This window comes from Hemibagrus wyckioides, linkage group LG18, assembly GCF_019097595.1.
Source record: "Hemibagrus wyckioides isolate EC202008001 linkage group LG18, SWU_Hwy_1.0, whole genome shotgun sequence".
In the NCBI taxonomy this organism is placed as follows: Eukaryota; Metazoa; Chordata; class Actinopteri; order Siluriformes; family Bagridae; genus Hemibagrus; species Hemibagrus wyckioides.
Window position 1 is genome coordinate 23,242,231 of NC_080727.1, and position 24,257 is coordinate 23,266,487.

A 24,257-nucleotide genomic window follows, 5' to 3' on the forward strand; every position below is an offset into this window, starting at 1 on the left:
TACAACACCTCTACAACACCTTTCTAATTCTATGACTTTAAAAAGAACTCAGCACTATTACTTCCACTATTCAAAGTGCAGCCAGTGTCAACAAGGAATACTTGTAAAAAATAGTTTAATTTAAACAGAGTTATGCCTGCTACAAGGAACCCCAATAAGCAAATCGCCTATATAAGACATTTACATTTATCTGTCTGAAAGACATACACTACTAACAAAAAGTTAAGGATATTTGGCTTTTGGGTGAAATTTCAGGATGCACCTAAAATGCACTATAACCTTTACAGGTGAACTTAATTTGACCTTCTGTACACTTTTGAATGCACATGTCCAACTGTTCAGTGTTTCAGTACTTTCTGCATAACTTGCTGTTCTCTAACAAGGTGCTTAACAGCAAAATTCACAACTGGTGTTTGATCCAAGAATCCACCAATAAATTTTCTGGTTCAATTAGAATTGGTATTTAAACAGTCCTCTTCATCATGCTGTTCACATTTTGACATCATGAGACCAAGACCACACCTAACAATTGATCAACAGAACCTCACCATTGTGAGGCTTCAAACAGGATGTTCTTAGAGGGAAGTGGCCACTGAGCTTAGAATGTCACAGAGTGTCATCAGCAGGTTGGGACGGAGATACAGAGAGACTGGAAGAGTCACAGAAAGGCATAGAAGTGGACGTCCTTTGGCCACATCCCACGTTGATGACAATTTCATTGTGAACAGTGCCCTGAGGCACATTTAAGGGAGGTGAGAGGCACCCAAGTGTCATGTCAGACCATTCGAAACTGTTTACATCAGCGTGGTCTGCATGCTAAATGACCTGCAAGAGTACCTGACTACACCACCAATGACCGCCGACGATGTTGGAGGCGTCAAAGAGAGCGCTATGCATCAGCCACTGTTGTGGTGTTACAGTCTGGGCAGGTGTGTCTACTCAATATAGAACTGCCCTACATCTTGTGAATGGTACAGTGACAAGCCAATACTACCTGAATAACATCATTAATCCAGTCATTGTGCCCCTGCATGAACAACACAGGCCTAATTTCATTTTCATGGATGACAATGCTCCAGCTCATCGAGGTCGCATCATTAGGGAACGGCTGCTGGAGGCTGGGGTACCTCAAATGGAGTGGCCTACAATTTCTCCAGACCTGAATCCCATAGAAAACCTATGGGATCAGCCGAGTCGCAGTGTAGAGGCTCATAACCCTGCACCCCAGAACCTCAATGACCTGAGGGCCGCCCTTCAAGAAGAGTGGAATGCCATGCCTCAGCAGACAATAAGTCGACTCGTGAACAGCATGAGACGTCGTTGTCAAGCTGTAATTGATGGTCAAGGGCACATGACAGATTATTGAGACACTGACATTTTTTGTTGTGGTATACCCACCACTGTTGTTGGCTTTTGTTTCAATAAATTATTTGAGATGAGGAAATCACCATTGCAGCATCTACTTAAATGCCCTACTTTCATGATATTATATCACTGTAGTGTGAACTTTTTACATTTTCCATAAATCTTACCCAAAAGCCAAATATCCTTAACTTTTTGTGAGTAGTGTATATCAAACCTGGGTTATATATCAAAACACCACAGACTTTAGGCTTCCATGAGTGCCAATTGCTGGTCTCCCATCAGGCAGAAGAGAACCTTGCATTTCTGGACTTTTGTGGTCTCCACAGCTTCAATCTTCATCGTTCTGGGAGTTCAAAGTGTGTGTATGCAAGTGTGACAGCAAGTTAATAGCATGTTCATTCTTTAACCATAGTGATCATTTCTGATATGTAACTAATAAATTAAAAACACATGATGTCTTTATGGACATTTTTGTACCTTGTGTAACAAGCTAAAGCAAGCAACAAATGTAGCAGCACTGACATTGCACATGGATGTATTACAGCTAAAATATGTACTACTTTGTACAATGCATGATTCTCACAGTGGGATCTAACCTATTTGGGAACATGAGAATAATATGAATGTGGGAGAACTTCACTTTTAACATATCGTTTCAGATAATGTAAATGTATGAAAATAGAGCTATTGGTTCCACTCATGTACAATGCTTGTGGTGTATTACAAAAAATCTAGAATGTTGTTATTTTCAATTCTGTTACCCATTTAAGAGCAAAACAGCCTTTTTTGAAAACATATTTTGAATGGTTAGAAACACTTTCTGCCAGATCCCATCCCACTATTTTGTCACTTTACCTTTATATATTATATTCATTAAAACATATAGTTTTTTTATTTTTGCTTTGGGAAACTATTTAACATGCCTGAAACAAGTCCTTTTTTATGAATCATTGATTACAGATTATTTATTCACCAATGTTTCTAAACACACAGTGAAATACATTATATGACAAAATGTATATATACACCCGACCATCACATTCAAATGTTCCAAATGTTAAAAAAATATTAAATTAAATTAAATTACAAATTTAATGTGTGATAGAAAAATATTGGCCATGCTGTATGGTTTAGAGACAGTGTCACTGAGGAATAGACAGGAGTCAGAGCTGGAGGTAGAAGAGCTGAAGATGTTGAGGTTCTCTTTGGGAGTGACACGGTCAGACAAGATTATTAGGAACGAGTACATCAGAGGGACAGCTCATGTTGGACGTTTGGGGGACAAAGCTAGGGAGGCCAAATAAAGATGATTTGGACCTGTTCAGGGAAGGGAGAGTGAGTATATTGGTAGGAGAATGCTGGACATGGAGCTGCCAGGCAGGAGGCAAAGAGGAAGGCCAAAGAGGAGGTAATAAATGAGGATATGAAGCTAGTGGGTGCATGTGTTGAAGATGCAGAAGATGGAGGTGGAGAGAGATGATTTGCTGTGGCGACCCCATGAAGGGAAAAGCCAAAAGAAGAAGAAATGACAAATTTAGCCCCCAAATAAAATTATGCTGAGGTTAGAGTGAAGTTCCTCACCCAAGAGCCACACCATGTTCTTCTGGCAACCCTGGGATATGACCTCAAATGCCTTCCAATTCACTAGTGCAGACTGTCAAGATAAAGCAGCAACATTAAGAAAGCCCTGATGGACAGGCCAAAGCTCATGGGTATTGGTGCATCAACAATCTCTCAAATCCCAGCACTTCCCTTGTGCCCTCATTACTATGTCCATGAATTATTTACGAATAAACTGTTTATCATGTGTGTTAGCCTGCCATAATCATGAAAAACACACTGTCTCCTGGGCAATAAATTTAGGTGTAATAAGACCCTGTGGACAGGAACTTGGGAACTACAGAGCAATAACTTCAAGTTTATACACAGTACTGTACACAGACACTTCAAATCTTTATTGGAATTTAAATGTTCTTTAGCATGAATACTGAACAAAACACAAATTTGAAATAAAAGTGAGACCAAATCCCATGCAACACTGAATCATGGTACACTTTTCTATTTCATGCTGCTCTTTTAAAGATTAATAAGTTTGAAAGAGCACCATGGCTCCGGTCTCCCATGCATCATCATTGTCTTTCCTTAGAGGACTCTTGTTTTTCAGGTGCATGATGTAGTTGCCACAAATTGCTGTAAGACAGTTGATTAATAATTAATGCATTAATGATCATGCTTTGGGTGTTTTTAAAAGTCCTCTGTTGTATTTCACTCACCTATGTTTCACAAACAAAAAATATTTACTTTAAAGAAGTGTTGTCATCAGTTGCCACCCAAGAGTATCAAACTAGAGTGGAATGGTAAATGGTAGAGGCCTAAAATACCGGGTACTCCTTGTGGAGTAATGGTAGGAAACTGGAAAACTAAAAGTTTGTGGGGTTAGAGGTGGGTGAAGTCAAACACTGGCCTTTAGCTCTTAATGTATGTATGTTATTGATAACAGAAGTCCAGTCGATGAAGCCCAGTTTGACTGTATTGATACTAGTTAGTCCTGGTCATCGGTGAATTTGTGTACATGGAAAAGGGCAGTAAGCACTCTCCTCGAACTGCAAAATAACTCTGTATTAAAAGCAACAGTTTTGGAAAGATGTGATGCATCACATTAAGAAGGAAGTCTAGTGTTAGTCCTCATCTGAGCTTTTTGGAAGCTCTTGAAGAAAAAGGCTGTGCAAAAATAAACTTAAAATGATGAGCTCATTTGTGAAATTTCACTGGGTTCCAAGGAAAGGAAGAAGTTAATGAACGTCCAGCCGCTATTAAACTCTGTACAAGTACTTACTTTGTTGTTGTACATTGCTCTGTTTTTAGTATGTTTACTTGCATTTTTACCTAATACTTTTGACTTTTACTACATTTCAGATCAGTTCTACTTTCTATTAACCACATCACACCATTTCATATACAGTGGGTAAAATAAGTATTGAACACTTCACCATTGCTTTCAGTAAATATATTTCTAAAGGTGCTACTGACATGAAATTTTCACCAGATGTTGGTAACAACCCAAGCAACCCAGTGCAAAGAAATCAAACCATAGATGTCCATAAATTAAGTTATGTGTAATAATGTGAAATGACACAGGGAAAAAGTATTGAACACGCTTACTGGAATTTATTTAACACTTCATACAAAAGCCTTTGTTTTTAATGACAGCTTCAAGATGCCTCCTGTATGCAGAAACTAGTTGCATGCATTGTACAGGTGTGATTTTGGCCCATTCTTCCACACAAACAGTCTTCAGATCTTGAAGGTTCCATGGGCCTCTTCTATGAACTCTGATCTTTAGTTCTTTCCATAGATTCTAACAGATTTATTTTCTTTCTCTGAAACCAGTTGAGAGTTTCCTTGGCTGTGTGTTTGGGTCATTGTCTTGCTGAAATGTCCACCCTTGTTTCATCTTCATCATCCTGGTAGATGGCAGCAAATTTTAATAAAGGATGTCTCAGTACATTTTTCCATTCATCCATCCTTCAATTATATGAAGTTTGCCAGTACCATATGCTGAGGAACATCTCCACACCATTGAGATCGAGAACATCGCCTCCCCCAAACTTCACTGTTGGTATGGTGTTTTTGGGGCGATGTGCATTGCCAGTTGTCCTTTGATGCAAGTCTTTGGTCCTTCACAAAGAGGTGATGTTGGAGCAGTCAGTTCAACACCAGATGGATGTGTGCTATGTGGGAGTCATAGGTTTTCAAGTAAATCAGGATGTCATCAATGAAAATGATAACACTATGGTTCATGAGGTCCTTGAAGATCTTGTTTACAAAAGACTTGAAGCATTGGTTTGCCCATATAGCATCACAAGGTACTCGTAATTATCCCTGGAACACTGTTTTACTGTCATGCCCCTTTTGTATCCATATCAGGTTATATGCACTCCTTAAGTCCAGTTTCATGAATATTCTAGCCTCCCATAATTGTTCTAGAGCAGGCAGTACAAAGGGCAGAGGGTAGGGGTGTCAGACAGTTATGGCATTAAGTCCACAATAGTCTATGCAAGGCCTATCTGAATGGGCTTAGGTGCTCCTGGGCTTAGTAGGCTGAACATGGTGTAATTGGTTACAGATTAAATTGGTGAATGGCCATTGGGTGTACTGTGCCATTGGTGATGATTCGTCTCTGCAGGCCAGTTTGGCTTGGAGTGTGGAGTTTTCAGGCCCTCCCAGAATATGGCCTTGAGCATAGGGTCATTCCAGCTGCTTTGAGCCACTAGAGTGCAGAATTTCACTGCTGAGTCTGAGACCTGGTGAAGCAGGAGCAGGTGGAAGGAGACATCTCGGCCTCTGGTGGCGTACTTGAATACGTCCTAGAGCAGTTGGGTGAAGTGGCTGTAGGATATTTACACTTGGACATCCCTGTCCCAGGCAGCCAGGGCCCTACTTGTGAGCAGCATCAAGAGGAACGTGAACTTGGTGGAGTCATTGCGGTAGGTGTCTGGCTGACATGAAAAAAAATAATACTTCACATTGGAGGAACCCCTTGCAGAGCCATCAAATTTATAGGTCAAGGCCATGCACACTGTGTAGATCCTAGTGGTTGTAAGAGATATATATATATCTATAAGATTATAGTGCATTTTAGGTGCATCCTGATATTTCACCCGAAAGCTGAATGTCTATCTATATATACAGATAGATAGATAGATAGATAGATAGATAGATAGATAGATAGATAGATAGATAGATAGATAGATAGATAGATAGATAGATAGATAGATAGATAGATATTCAGCTTCGGGTGAAATATCAGGATGCACCTAAAATGCACTATAATCTTTACAGGTGAACTTAATTTGACCTTCTCTACACTTTTATCTCTACTTTTTCTCTACACTTTTTGTCACCCAAAAGCCAAATATCCTTAACTTTTTGTGAGTAGTGTATATACCTAATTTCTCCATTAATATCTGTTTGTTTCAATTAGTCCTTGCTGTCTTCTTTTTTTTTCATGTCTTCTTGTTTAATACATGGTGTCAGTTATATTCTTATAAAATTAAATCCTTCGTGTTTTAAAAATGACCCATCACTGTGGCATCAAATCTCTTTTTATTTAAAGCTACCTCCTGATTGCTTTGTCAGGTCATTTGTTTGTTTTCAGGATTTACAGTTCAGTGGCTTCACATTTAAATTATATTGTATCTGCTTGAGAAAACAATCTTCAAAGAAAATCCAGAACGTGTCAGTGAGTGAAGGCTCTGTTATTTATATAGGGAAAGGAACAATGTCAGGTGCTTTTCAAGGCCAGCATCCTTTTTGCTCATCTTTCACAATTTTAGTTGTGGCTATCACTGTAGTATTAGTCTCTTTCCCACCTCAAATAAATCTCACTGTTTGATTTCACAATTAATTTTGATAAACTGTGAGTGTGCATAAAATATTTGACTAATAGCAAGGCAAAATCCAGTGGGAACCCAAACAGACACATAGTGAAGATTAAATGAAATAAATAAATAAATAAATAAATAAATCCGCAATTATGAACTTTGTGGTTGATCAAAATGGCAGATTATACCTCACAATACTGATGTCAACGTGTGTAAAAATGAATCTGTATTGCTGTGCTGTGCACCACAATCTCTAACTCTACATCAGAGTCACTGCTGTGCTGACATGTGGCCTAATGATGATCCCTTAGCATATGTGGGAGTAGAGGAGGTAGAGGGAGCTGATCATTTGTGCATAGCAACAGATGGGTGATCAGTAACTGAATACTTATGATATGCATCAATTTGACAGGATAAACTTGACAACTCAGTGTGCATTTTTGTTGGTTGGTTTGCTTTCCCCTAAAGTTCAAGAAGCATTTCACAATCAGTAGTTTAGGCCTTGGTCCCTGTTTCAATGCATTCTATTAGCTTTCTCATTTGCTTCTTGGCAGTAGGCTCTGATTATCTCTTGCCCATCTCAAATAATTTCTCAAACACATATACTATTTTCTTATGCAACTTTGCCAGCGTTACATCCTAAATAATATCAGTGTCAGATAGAGTGAAGAAAAGGTGTTAAGCGCTGCCCTCTAGTGGCACAAATAACATTGCGTCTAAGATTGTAATATTAACAGTATAATATAGCAAATAACATAGAGTGAGAAAAGGTGTTAAGCGCTGCCCTCTAGTGGCACTAAATAACACTGCGTCTAATATTGTAATACTAGCAGTATTGTATGTAGTAAAAGTAATACTATAGTAATATTACCAATATAATGTAATCTGTTAAAGAAAATGCCAATTTGTATTTGCTCTGGGAAGAAATTTTGTTAATGGCCTCTAGTAGGCCATAAATGTATAAATATAAGTCCTGGTCAGGGTTGTTGTGATGTAGTATCCTGTCTGTTTGGTAGTGAATGAGATTGGTGAAACGAAACTTTCAGTGGGATTCTACAGGAAAGCTGAACTTTAGTATGGATCAGGCAAATCTGTAGCTCAGAAGGAGTCAATGGTATCTCATCAAGCAGCAGGAAACATGTAACACGTAGAGAGAGAGCAGATTAGTAAGTAATGTCCTGTAATGGTTTAGGAATACTCTTTTTAAATTGTACATTGTGCCTTCAGGGATTAGCTAAATGGGACAGCCAGAAGGTAACAGTGATGAGGGCAGTCTGGGGTTAAGGGTATAAACTGGCCTGACACTACACCATCAACATTTGTCAGAGAAAATTAAAACACCGCCTGAATCACGGTATGTGGTATACCTGAAAATAAATGACTTAATATGAAATTTCTGTGTGTGTTTTTTGTTTGTTGGTTGTATTTTTTGTTTTATTTTGTTTTTGCTTTTATTTAGGCAGGTTTAATGTAGCCCCGCCTTTACACTGTGTACAGGTTCATTAGAGAGCAGCTACATACCTTTAAAGTTAGAGCTACGGTGTTGAACTACGCGAATCCAATACAACCGAGTCAACTCCTTAAAACGCCGTCAGGTTGAAGCCAAAGGACCATTAAAGGTAAAACAGCGATGTTTCTAGATAGATCAGGTCTACAACTATTTCCCTTGTGTTCTCCACTGAACCTGTACACAGTGTAGACACCTGGTCAAAGTAAGTGGAAGCAACAGACCGGAGGAAATAGTGCACCAGTAGTCGCCCTGTTTTTGAGTTATACTGCACTGAGTGAATATTATGGAGTCTCTCGGGAATGGAACTGAAGACAGCCTGAAAAACCCGGTAAGATTTACGGCAAATTTAATGATAAAATTAACACATCGTCATGACAATGACTAGACCTTGTTTTTAAGCTTAGTTAAATCTGTATGTTGTTATTATTTTTCGGCATATTTAAAATATTATATTTTAAAGTTTTTATAATATTTTTTGTAAAATGTTTTTAGATGTGTGTGTGTTTATAGCAGTCATTCGGTCTTTATTTATATTGATTGTATACAGCAATCAGGCATAACATTATGACCACCTGCCTATTGTGTTGGTTCTCTATTTGCTACCAAAACAGCCCTGACCCGTCCTGCACTGTGTATCCTGACCCCTTTCTATCAGAACCAGCATTAACTTCTTCAGCAGTTTGAGCAACAGTAGCTCGTCTGTTGGATCGGATCACACGGGCCAGCCTTCTCTCCCCACTTGTATCAATGAGCCTCGATCGCCCATGACCCTGTCACCGGTTCACCACTGTTCCTTCCTTGGACCACTTTTGATAGATACTGACCACTGCAGACCGGGAACACCCCACAAGAGCTGCAGTTTTGGAGATGCTCTGATCCAGTGGTCTAGCCATCACAGTTTGGCCCTTTTTGGTCAAACTCACTCAAATCCTTACGCTTGTCCATTTTTCCTGCTTCTAACATCAACTTTGAGGACAAAATGTTCACTTGCTGCCTAATATATCCCACCCACTAACAGGTGCCATGATGAGGAGATCATCAGTCTTATTCACTTCACCTGGCAGTGGTCATAATGTTATAGCTGATCGGTGTACATGTTAAATGCACAGGTGTAGTTTTACATACTATATTGTACAATATTTTTTTGTTTGTTTATTTGTTACCTAGTCCATTATTAGAAATTTCAAAAAAAAAATTTACACCGTTGCAGGATGACCCTGTGGACCCATCATTGCAATTTCTTCCTGCATCTGATGCTAAGAAGGTAAAGAAGAAGAAATTTTTTGTAAGGGCCATCTTAGTAATCATACTGGTCATATTGGCTGCAGTCACCGCACTTCTAACAGGTCTACTAGTGTGGAACTTTCATTGTGAGTATTCACCCTAGACAATTTGCAGATCCATATAGAACCACTGGCTGTATTGTAGGTTTCTAAAGCTTGCTTTCTGTCTCATACAGTGAGAAATGATGTAAGAATTAAAAAGGTCTTTGCCGGTTCTCTGACAGTCGCCAACCGGAGATTCACAGACTCATATGAGGACAGCAGCAGTGCTCAGTTTAATGAGCTGGCCTCTCACCTTTCCAAACAAGTGAGACATATTTATCCTGATTTATTTATTTAATTTTTTTTTTTTTTTTATTCTTAAGCACCTACCAGACTCCTAAAATTCTTCGTTTTGTTATGCTACCAATATCAGAGTGCTTTTAGGAGATCTTATACATAGTGACTTGCAGAAGCGCTTTGTAGTCATATGTAGACATATCCTCATGCTAGTGCACAATGGTGAGGTTCTAATAATACAATCAAGCTAAGCTCTTTATCATGAAGGAGTTACTAAAACAAGTTAGAGGTTTTAACAAAAACAGTTAGTTTAACTGCTTTATCTTGTTTGGGGTCATGGTGACCTCGGAGACTATCCTGAGAACACTGAGGGTGAGACGAGAATATACCCTGAATGGCAAACCTGGCCATTCACACCTAATGTTACACCGATCCAGCTACTGGCATGTTTTTTGGAGATAGGAGGAAACTGGAGAACCCAGAGGAAACTCACAAGGGAGTTATAGGGAGGACATGTGAAACACACAGATACTAACCTGAGCACAGGCTCACACCAGAGATCCATGAGTTGTGAAGATGTTATACTACCCACTGCATTGCCATCTTATCCTTCTATCTGCTAAGCTATTTTTACATCTTTCAGATGAAAAATATGTACAGCAGTGTGCCATTACTCTCCAAATATTATGTCAGCTCCAGTATTCAAGCCTTCAGGTAAAGAATTTACATTTATAACTTCTTAGTACTCATTTTTGAACTCTGAGATCGTGAGCAATTCTGATATGAATACACATCTTGCCTTAAACTGGCCTGATTTGAAAGAGAAGCATGCATTCTATAATAAAAATGCAGCATGTCATGTTTAAATGTGTTCAAAGACAACAATCATATCAAGATAATCTTATATAAAAATAATAGTTCTGCTCCTACTTGGACAATCGTTGCCGCTTTTTTAAACCAGTCCTGTTAATCAACCTATAACATGTAGTCCATGTATTTCACTTACTGGAAAAAAGGAAAATGTGAAAAACGTATATACACTATATTGCCAAAAGTATTCGCTCACCTGCCTTGACTCGTATATGAACTTAAGTGATATCCCATTCCTAATCCATAGGGTTCAATATGACGTCGGTCCACCCTTTGCAGCTATAACAGCTTCAACTCTTCTGGGAAGGCTGTCCACAAGGTTTAGGAGTGTGTTCATGGGAATTTTTGACCATTCTTCCAGAAGCACATTTGTGAGGTCACACACTGATGTTGGACGAGAAGGCCTGGCTCTCAGTCTCCGCTCTAATTCATCCCAAAGGTGTTCTAACGGGTTGAGGTCAGGACTCTGTGCAGGCCAGTCAAGTTCATCCACACCAGACTCTGTCATCCACGTCTTTATGGACCTTGCTTTGGTCACTGGTGCACAGTCATGTTGGAAGAGGAAGGGGCCAGCTCCAAACTGTTCCCACAAAGTTGGGAGCATGGAATTGTCCAAAATGTCTTGGTATGCTGAAGCATTCAGAGTTCCTTTCACTGGAACTAAGGGGCCAAGCCCAGCTCCTGAAAAACAACCCCACACCATAATCCCCCCTCCACCAAACTTTACACTTGGCACAATGCAGTCAGACAAGTACCGTTCTCCTGGCAACCGCCAAACCCAGACTCGTCCATCAGATTGCCAGATGGAGAAGCGCGATTCGTCACTCCAGAGAACGCGTCTCCACTGCTCTAGAGTCCAGTGGCGGCGTGCTTTACACCACTGCATCCGACGCTTTGCATTGCACTTGGTGATGTATGGCTTGGATGCAGCTGCTCGGCCATGGAAACCCATTCCATGAAGCTCTCTGCGCACTGTTCTTGAGCTAATCTGAAGGCCACATGAAGTTTGGAGGTCTGTAGCGATTGACTCTGCAGAAAGTTGGCGACCTCTTCGCACTATGCGCCTCAGCATCCGCTGACCCCGCTCCGTCAGTTTACGTGGCCTACCACTTCGTGGCTGAGTTGCTGTCGTTCCCAAACACTTCCACGTTCTTATAATACAGCTGACAGTTGACTGTGGAATATTTAGGAGCGAGGAAATTTCACGACTGGATTTGTTGCACAGGTGGCATCCTATCACAGTTCCACGCTGGAATTCACTGAGCTCCTGAGAGCGACCCATTCTTTCACAAATGTTTGTAAAAACAGTCTGCATGCCTAGGTGCTTGATTTTATACACCTGTGGCCATGGAAGTGATTGGAACACCTGATTCTGATTATTTGGATGGGTGAGCGAATACTTTTGGCAATATAGTGTATATAAACGTATCAACTGAAATAACCTGCTTTTAAGGTTCGACTTGAACGATGACAAAGGTCTGGTAGACTAAAGAAAAAGGGTTAATTGGGGATCAGTTTTTTGTTGTGATGAAATTGAGTGAGAAATGATAATTAACATTGTTCTGACATTTAAAGTTGGAAAATATTAGTAAAGCTAAAAATGTCTTATTTAAAATTATATTAATAAAAATGTCATCTTTACTGTCCTAATACAAACGGTTTTTAGATTTTCTTACTTAAAAAACGCTGAACCTCAAAATAATAGCAAAATGTTACTCTCCTTTTCAGTGAATCCGGTGATGGCACAGTTATTGCCTACTACCTTTCTGAGTTCAGTGTGCCAGAGGCTGAGGTATCTGCTCTGGATGAAGCCATTCAGTCGTCCATGCGTACCACGGAGCCAGGACAAACACGGAGGCTGAGCTTGTCACGCAAGCCAACCAATGATCTGCTTATTAACAATATGATGTCTGCAGGTAACTAATACTGGTAGCAGTAATATTGAATTTACTTTTATTTCTTTTCTAATATGTGTAGTTTCTTCCAAAAACTCTTCACATTGTCAAATCTATATATCTATATCTATCTATTTGTATGTCTATCTAGAGGACGTGTGTGTGTGTGTGTGTGTGTGATCAAAAAGACTCGTATTCGGCTTGTTCAGTACTCAAATGTTATATTCATCTATTCAATACAGTGGAATGCTGCAATAAGTTTACCATCCTACCCTGTTAGTCACACCTTTATTTTATTTTATTTTATTTTATTTTATTTTATTTTATTTTATTTTATTTTATTTTATTTTATTTTATTTTATTTATTTATTTATTTATTTATTTATTTATTTATTTATTTTTACTAATATATCCTCATTGGGGGCGGAGCCCCCCTTAAATTAAAATTCTAGAATCGCCCCTGGATGCCACGGCAATAGATACTAGTCACCCGTTAAATAACAAAGTAAAAAAGAAATTATTCTACAGTATTTCACACCTCACAAGGAATAGTCCATTTTATTACGGTTAATTTTCTCAAAAAAGACATTCTTGATGCCGTATGCAGCAAACTGCAATCTCCGGAGGACGCAGCATCTGAAATGAGACGCAGAGAATATAGAAACAATGTATATGGGCGGGTCACTGCCTCTGACTACTCCAATTATCCAATCGTATGCCTGCTAGATGGCCCCAGTGACACCAACTCAAAATCTGATTGGTTAATGGAACAGTTTCATTGCCACTTATTTTAAGCTTTGGGCACCTGCACTATTGATTCTGAAGGCCTTATGGCCGGACAACACATGATGTCATCCACTGGCTTAAATATGATTGGATAAATACTCATAAATATATCATAAATATACACTACTGGAAGCAGCTCAACCAAGAGAAAAGCTATGAAATGTAAAGAATAGACTATTGGGAATAATTTAATACACATTCATGGAAAAATATATTAAGTATATTAAAATGCAAGTCAGTGATACAGATTAATGCTGTTTAGGCCAGCAGAGAAGGCCTAATTGCAGAGCAAAAGTATTGGAACATCATCTTCAAATAAATGACACTTACAATGGGTCAAGAAATGAAAGCAGATATTCTTTTCATTATTATTCTAAACTGAGAGCGCTGTAACACAATTTATAACAATTTTTCAGTTCTGGTTAACAGAATTGAAAATAAGAATTAAAAGATTTAATCCCTATTCTAATGAAAGACTCCCCATATACCTTCACATTTATAACCTCATCTATACATATTTAAACATTATTTCCAGATTTGTAAACATTTTAAGTTTAAACCGGTAAATGAGTTATTACTCCTTATACATGGTCCCAAGTTTTTGTCTTCTTTGAATGTTTTTCCATTTTTACACACCATGGCACATAAGTTCCTTCCTCAATGTGATTACATTTGTGGTTGGTTTCTATGTATGAAAAAAAACTGACCTAAGCAGTTTTGTGTTGTTTTTTATTAACTGGTTAAATCCATTGTCGCAGCTGTTGATCCTCGCATGGTTAATTCAGCTCTGAAAGGTAATTTACTGTTCCTCAGCTTTTTATTCTACCTTTTTTACATTTACAATTTTTATCACCATATAGTTTCAGGTATCTACTAACAGTGTTACTAATATCAGGTCACCATAAGCAATCCCACCACTCTCGTGCGGGTGAGACGGACTTCATTCAGTCTCCAGGCTTTCCCGATTCTCCCTATGCCTCCAACACCTACACCGAGTGGCGTCTCCGTGCCGACCCTGACCACAGACTTCGACTGGAGTTCACAGTGGTAGACCTGGAGAATGACTGCCACAAAGATTTCATTAGGGTGTATGATTCTCTTATCCCCAGTGAGAATCATGTCATGGCAGAGTAGGTGCTCATTCAGTGTAATATAGAAAAAATAATTAAAGCAAAGAATCAGGACGCTGACGCTTCTCAGATAATGGTGCAGTTTGTCATTTTTAGATCCGTCTTTTCTGTTTTTGCCTCTGTTGGGATAACTTTACACAGAATTTTAGTTGTTAAAGATAACACCTTCAAATTGTAGATTCTTATGAACAAGCACTTCTGGCATGTCACAGAGAAGAAATAGGTTTGATATCACCATTTACTTTGAAGATCAAAATATTAGTTTTATAAAAGAAACGTTTGTTTGGTACGTTTCTATTAATATATTGCCTTTAGTAGGCTGTGTAACAAACAGAAATATTTTGAATGTTTGCTTATGACTGCACTATGTGTAATTTAGTAATTCTAATAGCTGTTATAATTCTGTAAAACCACTCCTTACAGGAAATGTGGACACTACACCCACAAAGAGCAGCTGGTTTTCCTGTCCTCTGGAAATGTCATGTTAGTTACTCTGGTCACAAACGAAGAGAAGAATTTCCCAGGCTTCAGAGCAAAATACTCTCAAGTACCTGCAGAAATCCAAGGTACAGTTACAAGGTAATGTTAGAGAAAGAGCTTCGGAGAGCCTTTGGATTATATTATATCCTTCATCCTAACCATGAAGAAGCTCTCTCTCGTCTCACCTTTCAGGGTGTGGTGGGAAACTAACAGGGATGAAAGGCACCTTTACGTCTCCTGGCTTTCCCTCCAGTTATCCTCCTCAGGCCCAATGTGTTTGGAACATTGAAGTAACAAAACCAATTCTTTATCAGGGAATGTAAATTGTGCTGGGTCACTGAATAACATACATTTTTAGTTGTTTTTTTTTCCATCTGTATGTCTTGTCTCAGGTTCCAGAGGGAAATCACATCATATTAAATTTCAACAAGTTTTCACTAAATGATCCAGGACAGAGCCCTGACAACTGTACTAAAGATTACCTGGAGGTTACTGGCAACAGGTTAGACCTCTGTGGAAAGTAAAGTTATTTTATATAGGTTACTTAAGTGATTAATGAGTGAGTGAGTGAGTGATTGCTTGAGTGAGTGAGTGGTGGTTTGGGTGGCCAGGTGAGTGAGTGAATGTGTGAGTTAATGAGTGAGTGAGTGAGTTAGTAATTGAGTGAGTGAGTGGTTGAGTGGGTTGGTGGGTGGGTGGCTGAGTGAGTGGTTGTGTGGATGAGTAGGTGGGTGAGTGAGTGAGTATGAACAACATGAAGAATCTAGGAACTTCAGCATAAATAAATATTAAGCAAGTTAATGATGTTATAAAGCCTTCTCTCACAGAAAATATGTGACAGAAAACTCAACATGTGCAACTTACACACATTTTTCTTTTAAATAAATTAGAAGTCTCTGTGTAAGTTGTTTTTATAGTATTGATAATGTATTACATTTAGTGCATTAATATAAAATGTCATTTGTTTATAACCAGCACTACTGTCAGAGATACTGTTACAGGAAATAGTATCAATAGCTTCTGACCAGTCAGACTGGAGAAAAATTCAAGAATGCTGTGGCCTTTTACTCACTGATACCATGAACATGTTAATGCAGGTGTTATTATTTTGTGTATTAGTTTTATTATTGTAAGTGACAGTTACAGTTAATGTTCCTTACTATGTATTTAATTTATTATGTTTAAGGATGTGTGGAGAAAAATTTGAGAACGTACCCCTCGTCATCAAGACAGATAAGGCAGATATAAAATTCTTCTCTGATATGTCCCATGTAGACAAGGGCTTCTCTGCAGAGTTCGAAACCTTCAAACCCTTTGATCGTATGTTTACTGCTTATACTAAATGTGTATTTTTTAAAAAAATGACATTTAATAATAATCAAGGAAAAAATGGTATAATCATGCTTGTCTTTTAACCTGCAGGTTGTTCTAAGAAATTCCACTGTGAAAATGATGCCTGTGTTTCTCAGAAGCTGAGATGTGATGGCTATGACGACTGTGGAGACATGAGCGACGAGAAGAACTGCGGTCTGTTCAGATCTGTCTCTTTTACATTTAAGGGAACACTGAGACATATTTGATATCTGAATTTCACTTCTGTGGCACATGAGCGATGAGGCTGATGATTTAACAGCTCAGATAATTTTGTAGCTACCATTTTAACCTGAAGACATTGCTTGAATCAGGTGTAATATCCATCAGTACTGACATATGGAACCAATTGTAATAATATTAGAATATAAACCACATATACACTGATCAGGCATAACATTATGAGCAGTGAGAGGTGAAGTGAATAAGACTGATGATCTCCATCATGGCACTTGTTAGTGGGTGGGATATATTAGGCAGCAAGTCAACATTTTGTCCTCAGAGTTGATGTGTTAGAAGATTTGAGGTGAGTAAAGTGGTCCAAGGAAGGAACAGTGGTGAACCGGTGACAGGGTCATGGGCGGTCAAGGCTCATTGATGCACATGGGGAGAGAAGGCTGGCCCGTGTGATCCGATCCAGCAGATGAGCTACTGTTGCTCAAATTGCTGAAGAAGTTAATGCTGCTTCTGATAGAAAGGGGTCAGAATACACAGTGCAGGACGGGTCAGGACTGTTTTGGCAGCAAAAGGGAGACCAACACAATATTAGGTGGGTGGTCATAATTTTATGCCTGATCAGTGTAAATATATAGATAAATTTAAAGTTTGGGCTATACCTCCTTACAGGAGCAAACTATGAGCTAAGGAAGAAAGTGACCTGCTTTAAAATGACTTATGATTTCTTAAGTCTGAAGTTCTTGATTTGTTGCTGTTACCTACTGCAGTAAATAGCTTCACCAATTTATGTTACAAAAACACATTTAATAATGATGTAGCCATATGTTTGTCATCTGAGATCTCCTTTTACCTGTGCAGTCTGTGAAGAGTCTTACATCAAATGTAAGAACGGCTTCTGCAAACCCAAATACTGGCAGTGTGATGGAGTGAACGACTGTGGTGACAATACAGATGAGGAGAACTGTGGTAGGAATGGAACTGGAACATTAATTTTACACAAAACCTTACAGTTTGGTGAGAATTTTTGGTAAAACTGTCCTGTCTGCAGGATACTGTAAAGCCGGGGAAGTGGCATGTCGAAACGGCCGCTGTGTCTCAGAGCAGAAGAAGTGTGATGGCCATAATGACTGTGAGGATGGTACAGATGAATCCATGTGCGCCAAATGTAAGCCATTCAACACAACCATTTTTTTCTTGCTATAAAATTAAAAAAACCTATTTATAGAGTGTCCCGGACAGGCAATAGAAAGTAAACAGAAAAGAAAGAGAGCTAGAAAAGCTCCAGTTTGTCTATTGTGCCCTTTTTCTTTTAATAATTACTGTATACTCTGATCAGGCATAACATTATGACTACCTGCCTAATATTGTGTTGGTCCCCCTTTTTGCTACCAAAACAGCCCTGACCCGTCCTGCACTGTGTATTCTGACACCTAAACCAGCATTAACTTCTTCAGCAATTTGAGCAACAGTAGCTCGTCAGGTGCCATGATGAGGAGATCATTAGTCTTATTCACTTCACCTGGCACTACTCACAATGTTATGCCTAATTGATGTAGATTGTTAGAAAGGACAAATATGTTGTCCTGCTGCCTGTTGCACAGTGCGACAGTCTAGACATGTTTGATGTTTTGTCAAAACAGCTTTATTGAAAATGAAACAATAAAACATGGGTGTATTTTATCCACTCTGGTTAATTAAAGGTGCCAAAAAGGTTCTTTTGGGTCATGACCATTTTTGTTGGCACAGAAAACTAAAAATATGTGCTTTGTGGGCTAAATGATTCAGTTTATTGTGGCCAAAAGTGAATTATGAACTAAAAGGTTTTTCAGGGAACCAGAAATACTTGACCTTTATTTTAAAGACTATGTGAATATATATGTACTGTCTGAAGCATACATGTCTGGAGTATTTAGTGTGTACAGGTAGAATATACGGAGCTGGTTTTACCTGTTCTCTTGTGTGTTTAGCTATAGTCCTCACCTGCTCTGAGTTTACCTTCAAGTGTAAGAACAACATGTGCATCAGCAAGCAGAACCCAGAATGTGATGGGCACAGAGATTGTGAGGATGGTTCAGATGAAGAAGGCTGCGGTAAGCTTAGTTTTTTACTTTATTAAGCCACTTAAATAACTCACAAGCTGCTCCAGTGCCAGCCGTATTTGTTGTCAAGGATAGGAAATGAAATGTATTGTTATACATATATAAAATTACTCAAATGTAAAACCTGACAAATACTGTAATTAAACACCTCCAGGATTGACCTCAGGTTAATGTCTACACATGTTCTCACCGTGTCTACCCACTTCCCCAAAGCATTCAGACAGAATTCTTCAGACAGCACACTGGCTGATAAAGCAGATAAAGGCACAATCACTCATAGTATCTATTTTATATATAAAGTAATTCTGTATGTACTTATGTTAATCAGATATTATATTACAGTATGCACTGATCAGGCATAACATTATGACCACCTGTCTAATATTGTGTTGGTCCCCCTTTTGCTGCCAAAACAGCCCTGACCCGTCCTGCACTGTGTATTCTGACCCCTTTCTATCAGAACCAGCATTAACTTCTTCAACAGTTTGAGCAACAGTAGCTCGTCTGTTGGATCGGATCACACGGACCAGCCTTCTCTCCCCACGTGCATCAATGAGCCTCGGCCGCCCATGACCCTGTCACCGGTCCACCACTGTTCCTTCCTTGGAGCACTTTTGATAGATACTGACCACTGCAGACCGGGAACACCCCACAAGAGCTGCAGTTTTGGAGATGCTCTGATCCAGTGGTCTAGCCATCACAATTTGGCCCTTTTGGTCAAACTCGCTCAAATCCTTATGCTTGTCCATTTTTCCTGCTTCTAACATCAACTTTGAGGACAAAATGTTGACTTTCTCCCTAAAATATCCCACCCACTAACAGGTGCCATGATGAGGATCATCAGTCTTATTCACTTCACCTGGAATTGCTCACAATGTTATACCTGATCGGTGTATGTCACATGTCTCCTTTCGGTCTCTGAAGTATATATCTGGTATTGTGTAACTTCAGAGAAAATGACTTTATCATTTGTTTTATAGTTATATTTGCTGTTTTAGTGCCATTCCCTGTAGCAAGTTTCTTGCTATTAAAAGATGACATGTTACCTAGAAACAAGAAAGGCACAAAGTCCTCTGTCCAACACTATTATAAAGCAATAACACGGCAACCATACTGAAAGCAGTACTGTATGAGCTGCTGTTGTAGAAAATAAATCAGCAGCAGAAAATGGATCAGTCAGAATCAAGAATTTAACAGGATGCAAAAGCAATTATCACGAATATCTATGGATACTGCTGTGTTCATGTCAGGTAGTACCTCACTATGTGCTCTAAATACTGGTGTGTTTGTGCTGATTTCTCCGCAGAATGTGGTATGACGCCATACCAGTCTTCTCGGATTGTGGGTGGTGAGGCGGCCAGTGAAGGCTATTGGCCATGGCAGGTTAGTCTTCACCTGAAGGGCAGAGGTCATGTGTGTGGAGCCTCCTTAATCAGTGACCTCTGGCTAGTTACTGCTGCACACTGCATACAAGAGACCAACAGGTATGTATATGCCATCATGTTAGCTTAGTGTTTAAGAGAGTGACCTTCTCATCAGAAGGTCATAGGTTCAAATGCCAGGATGCCACTGCAAATGTAAGCTGCCCTGTGTCATAGCTCTTGTCTCACCATCCTCTCTTTATCATCTCTCTTGTTAATAAGACAAAAAAAAATGCTACTTGTCCGTTGCCATGGTAACAGCTTTACCCCTGATGAAAGTGCTGACACTGGAGACTTCTTACAAAAAATCTAAATAAACATTTACTACTAAAAAACAAATTTCACAATATTAAAAATTGTGCATTTTTAACTGTATATGAGCTACAGAAACATTACTACAGAAACAGTAACGTATAACAAATATTTTATACGTCTGTGCATCTGAGCAGATATTCTTGGCCAGAAGAGTGGGATGTCTACCTGGGGCTGCACAGTCAGAGTGAGACCAACACAGCCAACACAGTGCTGAAGGGTGTAAAGCAAATTATCTGTCATCCTGAGTACAACCCCCAGCTCTACAACAGTGACATCGCTCTGATGGAGCTGGACAGCCCTGTGACCCTCAGCCAGTATATTTGGCCTATCTGCCTACCTTCAGCCACACAGTTGTTACCTACAGGCCAGTCTGTGTGGATCACAGGTTGGGGCAAAACCAGAGAGGAAGGACGTAAGTATGAATACATTGCAATTGTTTTTAGACAGTAATGTATGCATGCAATGGAGCAAACATTTTTTTAGAGTTTAGTTCCTATTAAATCAGGTAATATTTTGGCCTAAAGATTTAATTCCAGATACATTAGGACTACTGAAACATTTGAACATTTTTATTCCAGTAATATATGTGCACCATAAGTGGCAAAAAAAACAAGGAATATTTCTCACACTGACCTGGTAGGAAGAGTGAACATGAAATTCTTACACACCTTCTAAAATAGTCAGGAGGTGTGTTTCAAAAGGTGAATCACATCTTGTCCAGCTTCATACATAAAAAATAAAAAACATGTTACAGGAAAATAACCCAGGCCTGGGCAGTGTGATTCAGACTGTCATGAAAGAAGCCATTTTGTACATGACACATGACCTGTGCATGTGCAAAAGCAGCAGCTGTGACTCTTTCTGCCTTTAGAGGATTAAATGTGGCATGTCTAGATGGCACGTCACAGCCAAATCATTGCCGTCTGTCAGATTTCGAGGTGTCTTAAAACTTTCTGCTGTCATCGTGATTGTTGCCATGACACAAATTGTATTGAATTCTAATTTGGTAATAATGTAAAAAAAAAAAAAAAATACAGAAGATGTATGTAGAACAGACTTTCAGTAGGTTTGTCACATAAAATGTTAAAAACATTCACATGTACTAGTAGGAAAGCCTCCTTAGTATTAGTTCTCTATAAAGATCTAAAATAGTACAAAACTCTTCATTTAAAAATATTAGCATACACAAGGCAGCTTTGTTCCTAATCATAATTTGTTAAAGAAATTAATAAAAACAAAAAAAGTTTTATTAATATGATGATTGAATTAATGTGTGAACAAGAACATGAGCCAAAAGGTGAAGGACCAAATTTCATGTTTTATTTTCAGTAACCACTTTGTCCTGGTCAGGGTTGAGGTGAATCCCAGGGATATTGGTTGTGAGGCAGGAATTCACCATAGATGGGGCACAAATACATCACAAGGCACCGTGGATAGATACACTTAAGGGCAATTTTGGTATGTTTTTGGGGGGTGGGAGGAAACTGGAAAAAAAAAGCCTAGAGGAAACATGCAAATCTCTGGACCCACCCCAACCAGGACGAAGCAGTTGTCCTGCAGCAAGATAATCTTGATAATCCTGATTCCTTGTAAATCTTTGCAAAACAGTAGAGTACATGAGGCAGTCTGGAGAGAAAACAACTCAGCCTCTCCCTCTGCAGAACTGATCTGAAAAAGGGAGTGTAAACAAGTTTATCAAGATGAACGTGCGAGATAATGAAGGAACCATAAAGCTCCAACTGCTTCTTAGAGTATACTAATAGGGTTATGAGGGCAAATGTTGGGCATACAGGTTTTCACATTCAAAATACAAGACACAGAATTCTGAATTCATATCAATCCTTTTTTTTAATATACTATTAAGACTATTATTGTTGTAGTTGTGAAACAATAACTCACTAAATATCCTGTCACTTAAATGTATTTGTCTTTTTCATATTGCTCTGTGGTTATAGAACATTTTGCACTCAACTCTGTTTACTTTCTGTTGACTTTCTTCTTCACAGCTGTGTTTGTTCACTGTACACACTTACATAACTTTTTAAGATTAGTTTGTTTTTGTGCTTGACTCAGAATTAGCGTCAGTTCTGCAGGAAGCAAAGGTGCGTATCATCAACGAAACAGTGTGCAGTCAGCTGATAGAGGATGAGGTCACACCTCAGATGATCTGTGCAGGAATTCTGACAGGAGGAGTGGATGCCTGTCAGGTAGAAAGAAAAAAAACAACTGTTTTCTCTCTCACTGATTTTTCTACATCCGTTAAATCTGTTCTTAATAAAATTCTCTGTCTCCACCATCAGGGCGACTCGGGCGGGCCCATGTCCTTTGTAGACCCAACAAGCGGACGTTGTTTTCTAGTTGGAGTCGTGAGCTGGGGTGAAGGCTGTGGCCGAAAGGGGAAGCCTGGCATTTACACACGGGTCACCAAGTACCGCAGCTGGATCCGAGAAGAGAGTGGGGTATAAAATGCACATTTGAGGCCTACTCTGCCCACTCCCGAAGGAATTACTGCTTCCACAGACACTCTAGATCAATCCCTCTTGCTCCTGAAGAAAGGAGTTCATGTTTTAATAAACACAGCCTTTTTGGTCCCATGTGCTTCATATCGAACCTTACACTCATATCTATAAGAAAATAAAAAACAACTGCTCTTGTAATTGTCTTTGTTGGGTACTGACTCTCTCTCTCCCTCCCTCTATCTATCTATCTATCTATCTATCTATCTATCTATCTATCTATCTATCTATCTATCTATCTATCTATCTATCTATCTATCTATCTTATCTAATGCATCCTAGTGAAAGTTCCCTTTTCTAAATAGTAATGAGACACAATCAGAAAGGTCCTGTTCATTTTATTACAGTCTGGTGTTTAATCTGAATTGCAAAAGTCTTCAGTTCTCAGGTGTTGTTACCTATTGCAAGGATTAATACCTTAATCATTTTCAGTGGTGTGATAAATACACTATAACTATATAATGTAGAGATTTTTAAGAACAGAGCTCCTGCATTATTAGGTTCTTATGCCATTTTTCTTTTTATTTTCTTATTAAATATGATAATTGTTTTATACATCAGTGTATTATTTCAAATGAGTTGTTTTCAGGGACTGTGTTATAATTGGTGCTGATTACCTGTCTAGTTAAAGTGCTGTATTACGTGCATTTCTGTTCATTTCCTTCACTGATCTATGTTACTAAACAGCTTTGTTATTCATTTTAGTTAGTTATTTATTTTAGTCTAATGATTACAGTATGCATAACTGTCATAGAAACCTTAACACCTTTGTAAAGTCCTACAGGTTTAACCTGTGATATGTTTAATGTTTTAGATTGCAAACTACACAGCCCCTGTCAGACTTTTGTCATTTTTGACGATAATAGGCATATAATAATTTAATGGTGTCTCATGAACCAGGTGGATTGTTTATATTTATATTATGATGCTGTATTTCTCTGTGTTTAAAAAGAAACAATAGTTCACCTGTAGACTTATTCACTAAAGAAAAAGTGAATATCACTAAAACCATTGGATTCTGATGAAAAAATGGATGATGGACAGTAAACTCATACTTATTAAAAGATTTACTGTGAGTTTGTGAGTTAAGACTGATTATTTCTCTCTAGTTTCTTTCCCAGAAGATGTACAGACTCAGTTCATCTTCATGTGCATTCACCCACAATGGGCCGAAGTTTGGCCATTTCTATTATGACTGCTGTTTTACAGAATAAATATATTAATCGTTTTTGCACTTGTTTGTTCGTGTTGTTCTCGCTTTCTAATTGAGTTTTAATAGTTTTCATTTATTAAATAGACACCTTTTTTGCGTGAAGTAGCAATATTTTGAGAAAGAGGAATAAACACAAAGTCGGCACCATTTCCGAATAAGATGT

At 38.7% G+C, this 24,257-nt stretch overlaps 1 protein-coding gene across 3 annotated transcripts; it reads left to right on the forward strand.

The window, feature by feature from the left end:
- Positions 1-8,247: 8,247 nt before the first annotated feature.
- st14b (ST14 transmembrane serine protease matriptase b) lies at positions 8,248-22,982 on the forward strand. Of its 3 annotated transcripts, none has more exons than XM_058415863.1 (19): positions 8,248-8,587; positions 9,470-9,629; positions 9,719-9,849; positions 10,465-10,535; positions 12,420-12,607; positions 14,131-14,166; positions 14,268-14,502; positions 14,926-15,068; positions 15,175-15,272; positions 15,375-15,484; positions 16,169-16,302; positions 16,405-16,509; positions 17,389-17,496; positions 17,579-17,695; positions 18,498-18,620; positions 19,936-20,113; positions 20,500-20,777; positions 22,439-22,572; positions 22,666-22,982. In XM_058415863.1, exons 1-19 carry the CDS (start codon positions 8,543-8,545, stop codon positions 22,828-22,830), a joined length of 2,559 nt encoding a protein of 852 aa, XP_058271846.1. In that variant the 5' UTR covers positions 8,248-8,542; the 3' UTR covers positions 22,831-22,982. The 3 variants fall into 3 exon arrangements, with proteins under 3 accessions (XP_058271846.1, XP_058271847.1, XP_058271848.1); XM_058415864.1 differs by lacking the exon at positions 8,248-8,587 and adding an exon at positions 9,215-9,368; XM_058415865.1 differs by lacking the exons at positions 8,248-8,587; positions 9,470-9,629; positions 9,719-9,849; positions 10,465-10,535 and adding an exon at positions 11,778-12,079.
- The last annotated feature ends 1,275 nt before the right edge of the window (positions 22,983-24,257 follow it).